Raw genomic sequence first — 16,344 nt, 5'->3', positions numbered from 1 at the left:
GCTTCGTGTCTAGTCGTATAACATAAATCGCAACTGTAAATCAATCGAGACAGTTCTAACAAAACAAAACAAGGAAATAAAACAACAAAAGTAAGAGTGAAGCACATACATCGACCATACAGTAACGAGCAAACAAATTATCCTTGATATTTCTTGATTAAGTCCCTGAGACGCGCCTGGCCAAATCCAAGGTCACCAGGGGTGCGGGTAACTCTGGGAATGGGAGTTTTAACGACATTTCTAAGATCTGATATCGTCTCCGAGATCATTGGAGGTAGTGGGCGAGATGCTGGGGTCCGGGGGTTAGGCGTTGCACGAGCAAGAGAAGCGGTAGACGAAAGCATGGGAACGGCATGAGACGATGAAATAACAGCAGGAACTGTCGTCGCTTTCGTGGCCTTTCCGCGTCCTTCCTTGCTCGTATCCGCCGGACCATTGGTTTGCGACGCCAGCGGGGACTTGACGGGTAACTTTCCACCATAGTTGACAGGTTTCTTCACGGGTTGGGGAGTCCCATTTTGCTTCGCCTGTGGCTCAACCGCATCCGCCTTTGCGGCCCACAGCGAAGCGACTTCGGTGACCTTGCCGCCTTTCCCTCCGCGTGCAGAACGGATGTCGTACTTCTCAGGGTTCATCGATTGAGGAGAATAGCGCGGGTGGCGAGGCGACAGGAAATGGTGAGTAACTGGGGATATGAGATCAGCCCTTGTGATGTCTGGGGATTTCGATCCTGCAGGTGGAGCATTGGGAAGAGAGCCAACAAGGGCTGGTACAGTTGACTGGCCTGCAGACATCTTTCTCAGGATTGGACCCGGTATCAACGACTCCGCGGTGAGAGCTTTCTTTTCTGCATCAGAGCGAGTAAGAGTGTTTACTGGGGCGGTGACAGTAGAGCGTCGAGTCCCGGCAGTCTTGAGCGTAGAAATAGTCACAAAGCCAGATGATCGTGGATTGGGGGCTGCCACAACGTCTTCATTAAATAATGTGCCTCCAAGTTCTGGGTCGCCCGACGACGACGGCAATGGGTCTTCTGATGACGGTAGTGGCGTAAAAGGCTCGTTGTCGGTGATGGGAACGAAGTGAGATGTAGCGGGCGACGACAAAGATAACGAGTCATCCACAAGTGGCGGGCTCGTCGTGTCGATCTCCCCTAGCCATGCTGCAATCCGCCCTTTAACCTCACTACGCAGCTTCCGCATATCACCCTCCTTGCCTCTCTTCCGCCCCCGCTCCCGCTTCCGCGCAGCTCTCCTCTCATCATCCTCATCGCTATGTTTGCTCTTCACCCCTGACCGTCCCCTCTGGGTGCGCACCTCGCGTTCATCATCACTCTGACTGTGACGGCCACCTCGGTGCTGCGTCCTCTCATCCGAATCGTGATCTTGCTCCGGCTCCTGTTCCTGCTCCTGTTCCTGTTCACGCTCGCCCTCGTCACCTCGCAGGAAAGCATCACGATCTGCAAGCGTCAGGCTCGATATGGCGCTGTCATTCACACCTGCGGGAGCCCCGCTGGGTGGGATCATGATTGGCTGCACCAAGCTGCGCACGTCCGGACGCAGCTCACCCACTTCCTGGCGGCGTGTGCCTACCTCTGCGAGCAGGCGCCGCTCAAGGGCGTCCAGGCCGCTCTCCTGCGGGATGTCCTTGCCTAAGTTAGTGCCTAGGCCAGATAACTCAGTCGGTGCGCGCGGAAACTTAACGGGAGTTATAGCTGCGAGTGGTGGGGTCGGTTGAGCGGAGAAAACGGGCTCTGACTCATGATTGAGTGCAGAGAGATGAGGAACAGTAGTATCGGGAAACACTGCCTCGACGTACTGTCGAACATGAAATAGTCGTTTTCCGGAGGGTGCAGGAGGACTGGGGAGTGTTTTGTCCACGTTTGCCGCGCACTTTGGCAGATCTGCGCTCAGATCGCCGCTATGCCTGACGACTTGGTCTGCCATGCGTTCCAGGGCGCACACATTTTCGCTGCGTGGGGAGGGGCCTGAGTAGGACTGTTTTGGTGAGGGGATGGGGCGTGGTGAGTGTAATACACCCTGAGAGTCGTGAGGATTAGGAAGGGTGGGGATTTGGATTGCGCTGGGGCGCGGGCGACGAGGGGACACGTGTTGAGCAGAGGGCTGAGGCAAGGGAAACCTGTGCGACAGTGGTGAGACCGAGCGGTGTCGAGAGGAGAGGCGCAACGTCTGGGAGATGCGAGACGCACGAGCGCCTTTGCCCTCTTCTGAATCCGCGTAGTGCTGAGGGCTGCTTTCGACAGCCTGCGGAGGGCAATATGAGATAGGTGGATGAGGTAGCGGAAGACGAGCTGCTGATGTAGGAAGCTCCCATGCTAGGCTTGTGTCATAATACGGCATCTGAGGGGGTTCGGCTGATGCTGGTCGAGGTGGAGTATAGTGTTGGAAGTGTGGATTGGATGAAAATAAATCTTGAGGATAATACTGCTCCGAGAATGCAGGGGTCAAAGGCTTGTAATCCACTACTGGAGATGGTGGTGACCAGTACGTATGTGGTAGATCATACGGCTGCGGTGAAAAATGAGGATCCGCGTAGGAAGCACCAGGAGGTGGTGAGAGTTGTGTGGGAGGTGATGTATACGGCTGTGATGAAGTTGCAGGGAAGGCGTAGGGTGACGCTTTAGGTATAGCCAAATGATGGTAAATGACCAGCGGAATTATAATTATAGCAGGCTCGCTGAAGGCACTTGATCAGAGGGCTGCCTAAGAATAAGATTAACACTACACACCTCCCAATAGGCATATCGACCCGGAGTCTCAGGCTGCAACAAACTTCAAACAAACAGTCAGATATGTTTCCATTCTCGCCGACGCGAGCACCACCGCGAGATCCACGGGAAGACCGAGGTATATCAATCACCAAGTTGGCGACGCCTTCGATGCCAGGGGGGACCATGTATTCGTGACCTCTGAAGTCGACCTCTGTGATTGCGTCAGTTATTTTCAATTCCTCCTTATCGACAGAAGGTGACGACAACCGAAGTTCGCGAGAAAGTGTGACTGTAACCCCAGACGTCTGCCAGATTTGTGCTAAGTTAATTCTACAAATAAAGAGAGTCAGACGACAAACCCAGTTGAGTGAGTGGTTCTTCAGCTGTAACTCGACACAAGCTACTTCCCCAGCAATGATAGGACCATTCATGACAAAAGCTTGGGCTGAAATGCTTCCACCGTCGGCGATGGCAAAACCTTGGGGGCGTTTCGATGGTGCCCTGCTATCGCAGTATTCGACTACGTTGACATCTTGTTGATCGGTTACGAGGCGTTTCTCTCCTCTCCAAGCAACTCCAACGCTCGCCCGGATTTCGTATCGTATTTGAGCTGGACCGAATGATATTGAGGCAGGGGACGAAGGCGGGAGAGGAAAACGAAAGAAGAATGTAGTGAGACCACGACGTGCAGGGTAGTGATGTGCCGGAAGGGGCGGTTCTCCTGGTGGAGGAATGAAGTCAGACTGGATGGCATTCGATGGTGGGAGTCCTGGCCCTTGGAACAGTCTACGGGAGTGGATAAAGGTGGAAGTGGCTGAGTGGTCACGAGATGTAATTTCTGGGATATTCATTGAGCATTCGATGATGTTCGTCTAATAATGAATATGATACACAGACCTTGGACGGCGAATAATTCGACCATCATAAGACCAATGCCAAGACCGAACTCGCCATCGCCGCGACATTCGACTTCCATTTTTCCAGCAATATTACTTCCAGCCACAAATATGGGGTCAGATAGTGTCAGGGATACCTTGACCTTGGAGTGATGCGGTGAAGCATTCATAGGCACTGGCCGAGATTGGAGCGCCATGTTATGCTTTTTTGGCCGAGATATGAGCAAAATGAAGAGCGGGACGACAAGTGGCAGATAAGATCAAGCAGGTAGAGATAATGACAGATACCAGAGACAACGATGGTGCAGCGAATGATTACCCAGGGAAGATTCAGAGGCACGATAGAAATACGCCATGATGGGCGACATAGCAAGTAAGCAGTGAAATTACACGGAATTCATGATGTCCTTCTGAATAATTTCTAGGTCGTTTCAGCTTGGTTTCAGCTTGGCCTGGACAACACTCTTCTGGTCACTTGCGGTCAAGGCACCTAGAATACATATTTGGCCTTGTTAGGATCAGAAGCCTATGATTGGTAATAATTCCAAAGGTCCGGAGGTTTCCGCCGATCAGGGGTAAGGAGCTTGTCCATGAATTCATGCGTATGAAGTTCAAAACCTTTGCAGAGACAGATAATAGTATATCAAGTATAAATCAACTTGATTCATCATGTTCATAATGTTTTACCGTCCTCTGTTTCCCCCGCCGTTGTAGAAACTGAATACAACTGAACACCATCCTGCACAGACCTCGCTGTCTGCTCATTGATTCCCTCTGTTTCATCCAATACAGACGCTGAGAATGCCATAGTCGTACATGCTGCAGCAACTCGGGTTACCTCGGATGTGATTGCCCTCCCCCGTGCTACACGGATGATGATGAGCAATTGGGCAATGCCCTGAAACAGGCTGACATGAGAGACGCAGATAACTCAGGTTTCCGTCTGCTTACCTGGACATGGCTAATAGACAGGAAGCATAGATTGGAGACATTTGAATGCATACCGAAGGAAACTATGAAAATAATGGCATATGCAATGTATAGCATGGCGGACTCGACGACCATCAGGGCGACGGTATCATAGGTGCTAGAATCGTATTCCCGCATGACACGCTTCATCAGGTCTCGCATGGCGAGCAAACGACTCGTCACGAGAACGGAGTACATCACAGTGAGCCCCACTTCGAGGCAGAGGTAGATAAGCTCGGTGTTGATATTGTACCATACGGCGCCAGTGCTCGACTGGATCAAGACGAGGATAGATGTTACTGCTCAAGAGTGTCAGCGACTACTTGTCGTTTGGTAAACGATGAACCGCACCAATCATGGCAACATAGAGGGTGATCATCGGGACCATGACGTATCGTGTCCAATTCCATATCACAAAACAACGGTGAAGCTAAGTATATCAAGAATTAAAACCTGCACAAACCTGCACCATTCATACAGCGAACTATCAACTCACAAGTAAGGCTTGCATAAACCACTCCATGACGAAGTAACTAGACGGAACTGTCAACACGGGCAGTATGAGATGAGTGAACGAAGGTACTTGCCTGGCAATCGCCACGACATTGATAGGATAATCCATTTCGTTCACAATTAGTGCGATCGGCCCACCAGGCGTAGAGTCACGAAGGTCTATCCAGATCGTCTGGGTGTATTTTGCGTTCGCAGCGAAGCCTATCGTCGCCAATACGAACGTGATCAAGACGTAGGATATAAGAGCGAAGCGATGATCTGCAATTTTCCCCCCACGGCGAGGCTTTTGCGTGAGAGCAGTCGCGGCTTGCGCTGTAAGGATAGAGAATCCGCCTATTGCGGTACATAAGTCATCTTCCAAATTATCAGTCGACTGAAAATGCACCGTAGGATACCGCTCCTAATATCATTCCAGCGAGACGAGATCGCTCAAGCCACAGATCCTGTGGGGTCTCGGACGACATGGCCCAAAATTTGGTCACTAAACAGGGGAGGGGAGTTTTGGGAAGACACCCAGACAAAATCACCAATTCGCCCTATCTGATGGTGGAGATAACCCAAGGGGACAGTCAGGGACGAGTGGGGAAGACGCAGCTGTTATAAAGAGACTCGGAATAGATTCACAGTGTTCACCTGGGAGACAGAATATTCCCAACATGATGAGTGTCACACTCATCCCGGGAATGCGTTACGACAACATCTTAGGGCTATTGTCCCTTTGCCTGGATGTCATTGCAACAATTCAAGTCGCTGGGCGTCCAGTGCTGCGTGAAATCACTACAGCAGTGGACTACTGCTATCGGATCAGCCTATGAGATCGAAACGGCCTACAATGTTATTGTAAACACGGATTGACGATTGGCCGAATCATAGCCTCCGAGAGTGAATCGCACAAGCTTCACACTTCAGTATGGAGCTGGAGCGATTCGGAGGATATCACTGGCATGTCAACACCTCCACAGTGAAAAAGTTGTGCGGGCCCCTACCAATTAATATATATGGAGAAGGAGTAACACTGAAGAAAAAACAAGGTGCAAAGAACGAATGAGGTTCCGTTCTGTCAAAAACGTTGTCGGCTCTTTGTCGGCTACGCTATGCCCGGTACCATCCGGTACCTTAATGATATGAAAGTAAGATCTGTTCAAGATTTGTTCCAGTCTTCCCCACACACACGCAGACATAGGCTGACATATTTACAACAGACCACCGCACATTCACACAGACACACCCATCATTGCATCCCCAGAGTTAAAATAGTATTTCAAGTATAAACCTAATTAAACCTCAGCATCACGTCTATGCTATACTAACACTCCTGCTTCCGTCGCCTCAGCCTTAACAGAATGCAAAGTACCGTCCTGCTCAGACCTAGTTATTCCCTCAATAGTGGTTCCCCCTGGTGAATCCGATACCGTCCCTGAGAAAGTTATAGACGTAGACACTGCAGCAACTGGGGTTGACCGCTCGCATGTGATTGCCCGCCCCCGTGCTACACGGATGATAATGAGCAATTGGGCAATGCCCTAGAGCGAAAACCAAGATAGTATCAGAGACCCAAATGACTCAGGTTTCCATTTGCTTACCTGGACATGGCTAATAGACAGGAAGCATAGATTGGAGACACTAGAATGCAGACCGAAGGAAACTATGAAGATAATGGCGCAGACAGAGTATAGCATGGCTGATTCGATGACCATGATGATGACGGTATCGTAAATGCTAGAATCAAATTCCCGCATGACCTGCTTCATCAAGCCTCGCATGACGAGTAAACGATTCGTCACGAGAACGGTATAAATCACACTGAGTCCCACTTCGATGCAGAGGTAGATGAGCTGGGTGTTGATATTGTACCATATGGCGCCGAAGCTCGACTGGATCAAGACGAGAATAGACGTTACTGCTCAAGATGTTAGTGATTGCTGTCGCTTGATAAATGATGGATCGCACTAATCATGGCGATATAGATAGTGGTCATCGGGATGATCACATATCTTGTCCAATTCCATATCACAAAGCATCGGTGAAGCTCAATATTTCAGCATCAGATTTGCGTCAGTTCATATGGCGAAGTATTCAGCTCACAAGAAGGGCTTGCATAAACCACTCCATGACGAAATAACTACGAGATCGTTAACACTAGAGGTTCAGAGATGGATGGACAAAGGTACTTACCAGGAAAGTGCCACGACATTGATAGAATATTTCATTTCGTTGACAATTAGTACGACTGGACCACCAGGCGCATCGCGGAGGTCTATCCAGATCATCTCTGTGTATCGTGCGTTCGCAGCAAAGCCTATCGTCCCCAATACGAATGTGATGATGATGTAGAAAAGAAGAATGAATCGGAGACGACGTTCTGCAACTTTCCTTCCATGTCGAGGCCGTTGCATGAGGGCAGTCGCGGCTTGCACTGTAAGGAGAAAGAACACGCCTACAGTGGTATATAAGTTATCTTCCTAATTGTCGCATTTCAACTGAAAATGCACCATAGGATACAGCACCTAACGTCATTCCATCGAGACGAGATCGCTCAAGCCACAGATCCTGTGGGATGTTGGATGACATGACCCAAAATTCATCGACCAGGTGAAAGGAGGTTTGGGAAGACACCAAGACCGAATGGCCAAACCTATTCAGTGGTAGAGATAACAAAAAGGATGACTGGGAATGAGTGGGAAGAAGCAGCGGTTATATGGAAGCTCACAATAGTATTCACCTGGGAGACAGATATCGACGCTCTGAGCAAAACATAACTCCCGACATAATGAGTGTGACCTCATCATGTCGAGAATACGTTGTGCGTTGGCAGCTAGTGTTCCTTTACGTGGGTGATAGACCCTGGATGTCTTAGCAAGAACTTGCTTATAATATAGAACCGCATATCATAGTGGTGCAAAATTCAATGAGCCTTTGCTGTGCGTCCAGAGTTGTCCAGGTCCCAGGGCCGTATTCAATCATCACAAATTCGGCGAAACCTCGTACTGTGTGAGTCTCGGGACGGCTTCGTTAAACCTCACCATAGTAGTATCGCGGATTTGTGATTCGATGTTCGAATAGCAGTGCCTGGAAGCTGGTGCGAGGTAAGGGATGAGTTACAGTGAGAAATTGTGCGGTATTCCTACATATACTACAGGCGGCCGAGTGAGTACTGGATTGGCCGGAAGTGTGGAAACCGATAATAGTCACTACATGTACAGGAGTGATGAGCTGACCTGCTAATGGTACCTTTTGACACGAGTTCGGTTCCAAATCCTAATTTGCGAGTTGCAATCTCCCTGCAGGTTACCCGGAGCTCACATTGACTACATTTGTTCAGTAAGTTATCATGAAGGAACCACCGCCTTCCTTCTATGCTAACTTGGCAAGGGATGAAGATGTTGTTGTTTGGTTTGGTTGGGACAGTGTACCTCTGTTTACATCCCCGAACAATCCCCGGATTCACTTATACTTACAAGGAAGAAGCAAGTGAGAAACATGTCGGGGTATGATAGACTTATCTTCTCATGCGCAACAGTGCTTATGGGTTCTTATTCAGCAGCCAAAACGACTGCCTCGTTTGCAGGCACACGTTGACTCGTATGGGAATGATTACTTGTCATCTCAGATTGACCTATCGCTCACAAATTTCCAGTGATTGGGGTACAAAATCATGATGGAAGGTCTCGATATAATGTGTTGGTCGAGCTAGATGGCGCAGAAATCCTTCGAACGACCCAGATACTTGGAGCGAGTAATATCACGTTCAGCGCTAAATGCGATGCGTAAGTCAGAGTTCCATCCTGGCTTCCCTTTTTATCTATTCTTGAAGCGCGGGGAAAGATGCTAGCGTTATGCGGTTCAAGCTATACAAGGTTGTAGATGATGAAGCAAGTCCCACATCATTGGAAGGGGAAGTGCAATACTCTCTTGCAGAACTGAAGGCTGCACATGGCATCGAACAAGATAACGGCAAGTTTTACCTCTTTTCTTCTCCCATCAGTGATCAGCCAATGCGTGATATAGGGTTTTCTGTAGTTCTGCCTCCATCGAGTGTTTCGTTGTCTTTCCGATTAATGCCAGCCCAGAACGAAGAAAGGTTTGATTCAGCTTTTGGGAGTGTTTGCTGCGTCTTATGTGCCGTCTACAGGAGCGATGCAGGCCATGCAGCTGCTAAGTGCATTACGCCTGTACGAACCATTAGTTGTCATAGGAATTGGTCATACTCTAATTGGACTCCAGCCTACGGACGATAACGCTGGAACCAGTCCCCCAAAAAATATGGACTGGGGGTTGTTGAGTGCTCGAGCAAACAGTCTCATGACCAGCTACAACCAGCTACATCAAGATGAAGACATAGAAGAAGCCATCCTAATCCTTTCTGAGTGGTACAATGGCTTGCCTCTTGGCAGTAATGATCACGCTGCCTGCGCCAACAGCCTTGGTAACGCGTTTCATTCGCGTCTCCGTCACTCGAATAGCATTGACGACCTTAAGCAAGTCGTACATTACTGGAGTATAGCTCTAGTATCCTGGACTTCCGAATCACCATATTACATCCCTTTGGTGGTCAACCTGGGAGGCATGCTTCGCAGGAGGTTTGAATGGGAAGGAAATTTCGAGGACATCCAACAAGCCATCAAGATGTATAGCGCCGCCATGTCTAGCTGTCCTTCAGATAGCCCATATCGTCACAACCTCCTCAACAACTTCGCCTCCGCTGTTCGAACTCGTTTTGAGCAGATCGGAGATGCTCAAGACCTGGACCTTTCGATTCACACCCACCAAGAATGTCTGTTGCTGCGACCACCTGGCCACCCAAGCCGTTTCTCGACTCTGTCGAACCTTGGTGATGCAATCTGTATTCGCTATCGTCATAAAGGACACGTGGATGACCTCACCACTGCAATGGCATACTATCGTGGAGCATTAGAACTTTGTCCGGCCGAAAGTCCATCTTATGCAATGGTTCTCATGAATGTCGGGATTGTGTTACAGCATTCATTCGAGCGCGACGGGGACTTGCAGAACTTGGATGCGGCAATAGAGCGTTTCAGCGCTGCACTGACAGCTTGTCCCGAGAATCACCCAACACGATCCTCCCTCCTCGCCAACTATGCGGGCGCTCTCTATATGAGATTTGCGCAGCGTGGAGATACCAACGACCTTGAATATTCCATCGCACTTTATACCAACTCCTTGGCGAATCAGCCCCCTACACACCTGTATCGCTTCTCCTCCCTTCGTAGTCTCGGGAACGCTCTGTTGACCCGCTTCAACGTTAACGGTGTTCCCGAAGATCTTGATCTCGCTATAACACACATAGCATCTTCCATGGCTCTGTGTGGACCCTCGCATCCAGAACATATACCTGTGCTGATGAGCTTGATCAACTGCCTCATCGTGCGTTACAAGGAGCGCGGAGATATCAATGACCTCGATGCTGCTGTCGAGCACTCTGAGGTAGCCATACAAGTCTGCCCGAGGGAGAACACTGACTACTTCCGTCTGTTGACGCATGCCAACAACGCCTTGTCCACACGGTTTTCTCGCCGACAGGACGTTGGAGATCTGAAGAGAATAATCGACTGCTGCAACTCAGCTCTCAAAGATGTCCCACATCACTACGCCGCCCAGATCCTTGCTATGGATCGTGCAGATGCTCTCCTACTGCGTTATTTCCATGAAGGGAGCATGGATGATTTGGAGCACACAATTTCATGTTACCAGGACATGATGCAAGATTTATCTAAAGATCATCCAGCCTTTTCCCGTGCCCTCATTCAGCTAGCATCTGCACTTCGAGCTCGCTTTGAGCAGAATGGTAAAGCGGATGATATTAATTGCGCGATCGATCACTATCGCACGGCATCTGAGGCGTGCCCTCCTGGTCACATTGACCATTCGGCTGCCTTTTCAGGTCTCGGAAACACTCTCCTGCTGCGGTATCTCATCTTCAGTCCTCTGGATGACCTCGACGAAAGCATAGTTCATTTAACTCATATTGTCGAAGCCCGTGCTTCGGTCACCAACCACCCAGAGTATCCCAGAGGTCTTGCAAATCTTGCACATGCAATCTTCGTCCGCTTCCAAATCCAACATAACATCACTGATCTGGACATCGCAGTAAATTATCTACATTTGGCCCGGGATCATCCCAACCAATCAGAGGGGCACATTTTTTCCTACCACCTTGCCACTGTACTTTCGACTCGCTACAACGAACGCAAAGACATCGATGATTTGCAAGAAAGCATCAAGCTGTTTGAAACAGCGCTCCCCATGTTTTCCCCCCATAACCCTCATGGGCTTCACCTCCGCCGAAACCTTGCTCGTTCTTTGCACAAGATGTACTTGGAACGACGGATGATCGACGATCTAAACGCTGCGATTGCTCATTTTGAGGCATATTTGACAATCTCGCCAGATGATCACATTGACCTGCCGCTTACGCTGGTTTGGCTAGCAGGCTGTCGGCATATGCGGGCGGTGGTGGATAAAGATGATGACGACTTTCAGAATGCCCTCGTACTTCTTGCCACTGCCAGCGAGAAGCTGCCCAAAGGCCACTCGCAGTTTTTCCCCATTTACAGCCTGTATACGATCATCTACCGAGATTATCACACGCTCACCAAAGACACCTCGTGGTTAGAGATGGCATTCCAGTATCATGACCTGGCTTCTAGCGCATCTGGAATCCGCACATGGGAACAGCTGACTGCGGCTTTAGGTTGGAGAACGGACGCCGATATTTTTCATCATCCGTCGGCTCTGGAAGCATACAAAACTTCCATGAAGCTGCTCGATCGACATATTATGGATACTCCTACGATTTCTGGGCGCTATAAGGCTATGCTCAGTGGTATATTGCGCGATACGTCCTCACTCGCTGCAGATGCTACCGCCTGCGCGATCAGTGAGGGCGATCTCGAGCTGGCAGTCGAACTCTCAGAACAAGGCAGAGGGCTACTTTGGTCACAGATGTCTCGCTTTCGAGCAACCATCGACGATTTGCGAGCTGTTGATGATGAAGGGTGTCGACTTGCGGATGAATTCGAGTTCCTCAGCGCTCAACTTGGGAGGAGGCAATCTGACTTCTCAAGTATCAGCATTGTCGCTCAGTCGCTAAGAAGAACACAGCTGGAACAAGAGGCGCGTCGATATCGCCAGCTCACGTCTCAGTGGGAAGTCCTAGTGGCAAAAATACAGCAAAAGCAAGGATTTGCGTATTTCTTGAACCCAATGTCATACAAGGAGCTGAAGGCAGCTGCGATTGCCGGCCCCGTCGTCATCATCAATGCAAGCGTGAAGCGGTGTGATGGGATCATCGTTACCGAAGACGGACCTCCTCGACTCATTCCACTCCCCCATGCCTCGCTAGCGGGTATTTCTACCACGTCTGATGACTTTCGCAATGTACTTCGGAACACCGCAGGAGTTGGAGAAGAGAAGATGAGAGAAAAGCAACTTATACCTGTCCTCCGCAGGCTTTGGGATTCTGTACTGGCTCCCATCGTTGAAGAGCTTTTGACCATCGTGCCGAAGGGCTCTCGCGTTTGGTGGTGCCCAACTTCTAAGCTCACTTCGATGCCCATTCATGCCGCAGGACCATACTGCAAGGGTGCCAGTAACATGCCGAATATCTATGTCTCGTCATACACACCAACTCTCTCTGCATTGATACGCTCAAGGAGGCAAAATGCATCTAAGGTCGCATCGAAGTCTTCGTCTTTCGTTTCCATAGGTCAATCAAAACCGAATTCCGGGAGTGGAGAAAGGGAGTTGGGAGCGGTGGGAGTTGAGCTTGAACTGGTCAAATCCCTTGTACCACCATCAATGTCATACTCGGAGGTTTCCGAGGATGAAGGAACTGTCAGTGGGGCGATCCAAGCCTTGCAAAGCAATTCATGGGTCCACCTCGCATGCCACGGCAAGCAAGATCTTGTTCAGCCCTTCGATTCATCCTTCGCTCTCCGTGATAAGCCATTGCGGCTTTTAGACATCATACAAGCCGAACTGGAAAACCCGGAGTTTGCTTTCCTGTCTGCCTGTCACACAGCGGTTGGTGACAAGAACACACCTGATGAAGTCATCCATCTAGCCGCGGGGATGCAATTTTCTGGTTTCAGAGGTGTCATCGGTACAATGTGGGCGGTGGATGATACCACTGCTCACCTCATGGTGAAAGAATTCTATGACGCGATGTTCAGTGGTAAAATCGACTGCACGAACGCGGCGAGGGCTTTGAACAAAGCTTCCAAAGCCGTCGACAAGAATAAAGTACCAATGGACCAGAGAGTCGTATTCATTCACATTGGAGCATAGTTAGCCGTGCAGTGGGATTAGCAAGTAAGTACTGTGTACATACTTATAAACTTGTCTTGGGTTCGTGGTGATCGAGTACATACATATGACGATATCGTTCGACATAGTAGTCAGACTCGGTCTCAGACCTAGCAGCCTGGCGTGGTGCACTGGTGACGCTCGTCATTCAATGGGCAAGTTCGCAACTTGTGGCTTTAGTCATGCACCGTTACTTACTAAATAGTTGCCGCCTACCTGACTGAAGATCTTCCTCAGTTTCAGTCTTGAGCCTTGCCACGAGGATATAACTTATTGTGTAAGTGAGTGCTGCATTGATCAAGGGCTTCAAATTATCTCTGAAGTTCCCAGCACTGTGCGATAGCACAGCCACGCACATATACATTTGTGACCGGGTTTTTTGAAACCCCGCCTGATTAGGATCTGGAGTCGAAATTAATGAACCCACCGTCCTAGTAGTAGTATCTCATGCCTGCAGCCAACGTAGAAAACGCCCTGGACTCTGACTCAGTTATCTCTCTTGACACCCAAAGCGACTCGGAAGACGTCCAAGATGACTCAGGAAACATTGTGCTAGTGGGAGCACCCATAGAACAGGCAACGACAGCTCACTTAATAGTATATCCGATAATTACTCATATTCTCTGGAGAGCAATCCCTTGGGTCATGAGGTTACATTACTGTCCTCTGTTACGCTCAATCTCGGGCGAATGCTTGGCGCAGGGATATATTCTGTCCCAGGCGTCACCCTCAATTCTGTTGGCTCGATCGGGTTGCTCTTCGTCTTTTGGCTATTAGCTCCATTGTTTGCACTTGGCGGTCTCATGGTCTACAGTGAATACGCAAGCATGTTCCCAAAGAGGTCTGGGGCAGAAGTCGTGTACTTGGAACAAGCATATCCTCGTCCACAGTTTTTGGTCCCAGTAGCATTTGCTGTAAATGCAGTCCTTCTGGAGTGCGTGTTGCGGTTTGCATATTGAATGTGATATTCATGGGATGGGTTTCCGCACTGATCAGCTCTAGCGCAACAAGTTCCATTGTATTTGCGCAGTATGTGCTTGTAATTTTCGATGTTCCCATTACTCCCGCAAGGCAAACTGCCATTGCCATAGCGGTTTGCACCGTCGGTATGGCTTGTGAGTTTCCTATGTTTCTTCTGCTAAGGTACAACCTGAAACATGACCATGCAGTCGTCGGCCTGTCAACCAAATGGTCTTTAAGAGCTGTGAACTTTCTTAGTGTGTTAAAGGTCCTTTCTATTGCCTTGTGAGTGCGTCATTCGCCGTTCGTCATACTGACCGATTGTTCTTTTAGCCTAGTCTTCACTGGGGCCCTCGTACTTGGTGGTTTTACTCGCATACGTGATCCATATGCCAATTTTCGGTCCCCCTTCAGCGGTAGCACAACCAATCCAAATTCCCTGGCTACCGCCCTAGTCAAGACCAGCTTTGCCTTCTCTGGCTGGCACAACGCGTTTAATGTCCTTGGTGAAGTCCGTACGCGTGATCCTGTCCGCACAGTACGCAAAGCCGGCCTCCTGTCGCTGCTTTCGGTCACGTGTCTTTTTTTCTTTGCCAATGTTGCGTACGTGGCAGCAGTGCCAAAGGACGAGATGAGCAGTTCGGGGCAGCTCATCGCCGCTCTATTTTTTCAACGTGTATTCGGACAGGGTTTCGCAGCCAAAACCCTGCCTATCATGGTTGCTTTGAGTTGCTTCGGAAGCATTGTTTGTGATCTATGTATTCCGCTTGTCTGAGGTACTCACCCAATGCATGTCTAGCTCGCCGTGGTGAGCAACACACTTTAAGACTGCTCGTTATTGTAAAAACTATATTCTGCCTAATTTCATAGACTATTGGTCAGGCACGCATATTGCGTGAGGTTGCCCGTCAAGGGCTGCTTCCGTATCCAAGATTTTTTGCGTCGACCAAGCCATTTGGCACCCCATTGGCACCTGTGTGTCTGAGGTACTTTCTTACAGTCTTCGTGATGGTCGCCCTCCCCGCCCAAGATGCATTCAACTTCTTGGTGGACTTGGTTTCTTATCCGGGTCAAGTAGGATCTTTACTCCATTGTCGCATATTATTTCCTGAACAATTCCTAGGTGTTTACAGCTGCAACTGCTGTAGGAGTGTGGCTTCTTCGCCGACGGCGATCGCTTGCCGGCCTCGCACCTTCCAAGTATCGCGCGAGAAATATTTACGTTTCCCTTTACCTCCTCGGCGCAGTATTTATCCTCATTATGGCTTGGTATTGTGTTTCCGAATCTACGCATTGTACCAGAACTGATTTATTCGACTAGGGTACCACCAGAACCTGGTCATGGCGACGTGTCTTTCTGGTACGCAACGTAAGTTCAACACCGTTGCATTTTTGGCCCACATCTGACCACATCCATCCAGTTACTGTGTAGTGGGCCTTGGTGTCCTTGCAGTGCGTATACTACCCACAAAATGAAATTTCACTTGAAACTGACCTTTTACAGTTGTGCGGAGTCTACTACTGGCTGTGGATTGTATTCTTGCCGTGGTTAGGAGGGTATACTATCGTAGAGGAGGTAGAACGATTAGATGACGGCGCTTTGGTCGCACGGTTGACACGCAAATACCACCCTTCAGTTGCAGAAACTGATAACAGAGAGCAACAGCCACTCCTTGCCAGTACTTAATGGGCTACTCGAATACACATTTGCAGTTAATCTTCCTTACCGTGTGATCGCACATCAGTTGCGTGACCCCGGTGCGAACGGATCTTCCACACTAAACCATTTAGAATGTTATCGTCAGCGAGCCTTGGTCCGAGATGCAGGCCATGAAGCATAGAACTCAAGGTTTGAATTTCCAAGGCTCCAGTGCAAACGACGTGACATTAGATGGAGGAGTGGGGTACCAAGTGACTACATCTCTAGATACCTTAGTGACAACAAAATGAGTA

The 16,344-nt window shown here is 49.4% G+C and overlaps 5 protein-coding genes across 5 annotated transcripts; 2 read left to right on the top strand and 3 right to left on the bottom strand.

The window, feature by feature from the left end:
• Positions 1-79: 79 nt before the first annotated feature.
• EDB91DRAFT_458143 (uncharacterized protein) lies at positions 80-4,093 on the bottom strand. Its single transcript, XM_041327328.1, has 4 exons — positions 3,626-4,093; positions 3,088-3,566; positions 2,747-3,033; positions 80-2,694 (listed from the first exon to the last, which is right to left on the bottom strand). The coding sequence occupies exons 1-4, from the start codon at positions 3,819-3,821 to the stop codon at positions 138-140; spliced, it is 3,519 nt and encodes a 1,172-aa protein (XP_041176371.1). The 5' UTR covers positions 3,822-4,093; the 3' UTR covers positions 80-137.
• A 57-nt stretch (positions 4,094-4,150) lies between these two features.
• EDB91DRAFT_1249316 (uncharacterized protein) lies at positions 4,151-5,570 on the bottom strand (the record flags this gene model as incomplete). The annotated part of the gene is made up of 6 exons (XM_041323059.1): positions 4,151-4,242; positions 4,312-4,522; positions 4,576-4,892; positions 4,945-5,023; positions 5,090-5,439; positions 5,492-5,570. 6 exons carry the CDS (start codon positions 5,568-5,570, stop codon positions 4,151-4,153), a joined length of 1,128 nt encoding a protein of 375 aa, XP_041176370.1.
• Positions 5,571-6,458: 888 nt separating this feature from the next.
• Positions 6,459-7,677, bottom strand: EDB91DRAFT_1024696 (uncharacterized protein; the record flags this gene model as incomplete). Its single annotated transcript, XM_041312618.1, has 6 exons — positions 6,459-6,629; positions 6,690-7,006; positions 7,057-7,135; positions 7,192-7,228; positions 7,282-7,543; positions 7,599-7,677. Coding segments are annotated over 6 exons (945 nt in total), but the record flags the coding sequence as incomplete, so codon positions are not given.
• Positions 7,678-8,481: 804 nt separating this feature from the next.
• On the top strand, positions 8,482-13,713 carry EDB91DRAFT_1138587 (CHAT domain-containing protein). Its single transcript, XM_041318895.1, has 6 exons — positions 8,482-8,594; positions 8,648-8,873; positions 8,921-9,060; positions 9,115-9,187; positions 9,239-9,278; positions 9,331-13,713. The coding sequence occupies exons 3-6, from the start codon at positions 8,943-8,945 to the stop codon at positions 13,411-13,413; spliced, it is 4,314 nt and encodes a 1,437-aa protein (XP_041176368.1). The 5' UTR covers positions 8,482-8,594; positions 8,648-8,873; positions 8,921-8,942; the 3' UTR covers positions 13,414-13,713.
• A 148-nt stretch (positions 13,714-13,861) lies between these two features.
• EDB91DRAFT_1138578 (amino acid permease-domain-containing protein) lies at positions 13,862-16,202 on the top strand. The gene is made up of 11 exons (XM_041318894.1): positions 13,862-14,007; positions 14,061-14,365; positions 14,428-14,546; positions 14,601-14,676; positions 14,725-15,136; positions 15,191-15,199; positions 15,262-15,465; positions 15,515-15,660; positions 15,713-15,760; positions 15,813-15,843; positions 15,896-16,202. Exons 1-11 carry the CDS (start codon positions 13,879-13,881, stop codon positions 16,076-16,078), a joined length of 1,662 nt encoding a protein of 553 aa, XP_041176367.1. The 5' UTR covers positions 13,862-13,878; the 3' UTR covers positions 16,079-16,202.
• Positions 16,203-16,344: the final 142 nt, after the last annotated feature.

Source organism: Suillus paluster (genome assembly GCF_016628075.1).
Source record: "Suillus paluster strain FC165 chromosome Unknown EDB91scaffold_32, whole genome shotgun sequence".
Classification (NCBI taxonomy): Eukaryota; Fungi; Basidiomycota; class Agaricomycetes; order Boletales; family Suillaceae; genus Suillus; species Suillus paluster.
The sequence above is the reverse complement of the archived record's forward strand: the minus strand, read 5'-3'. Positions and strand labels throughout refer to the sequence as shown.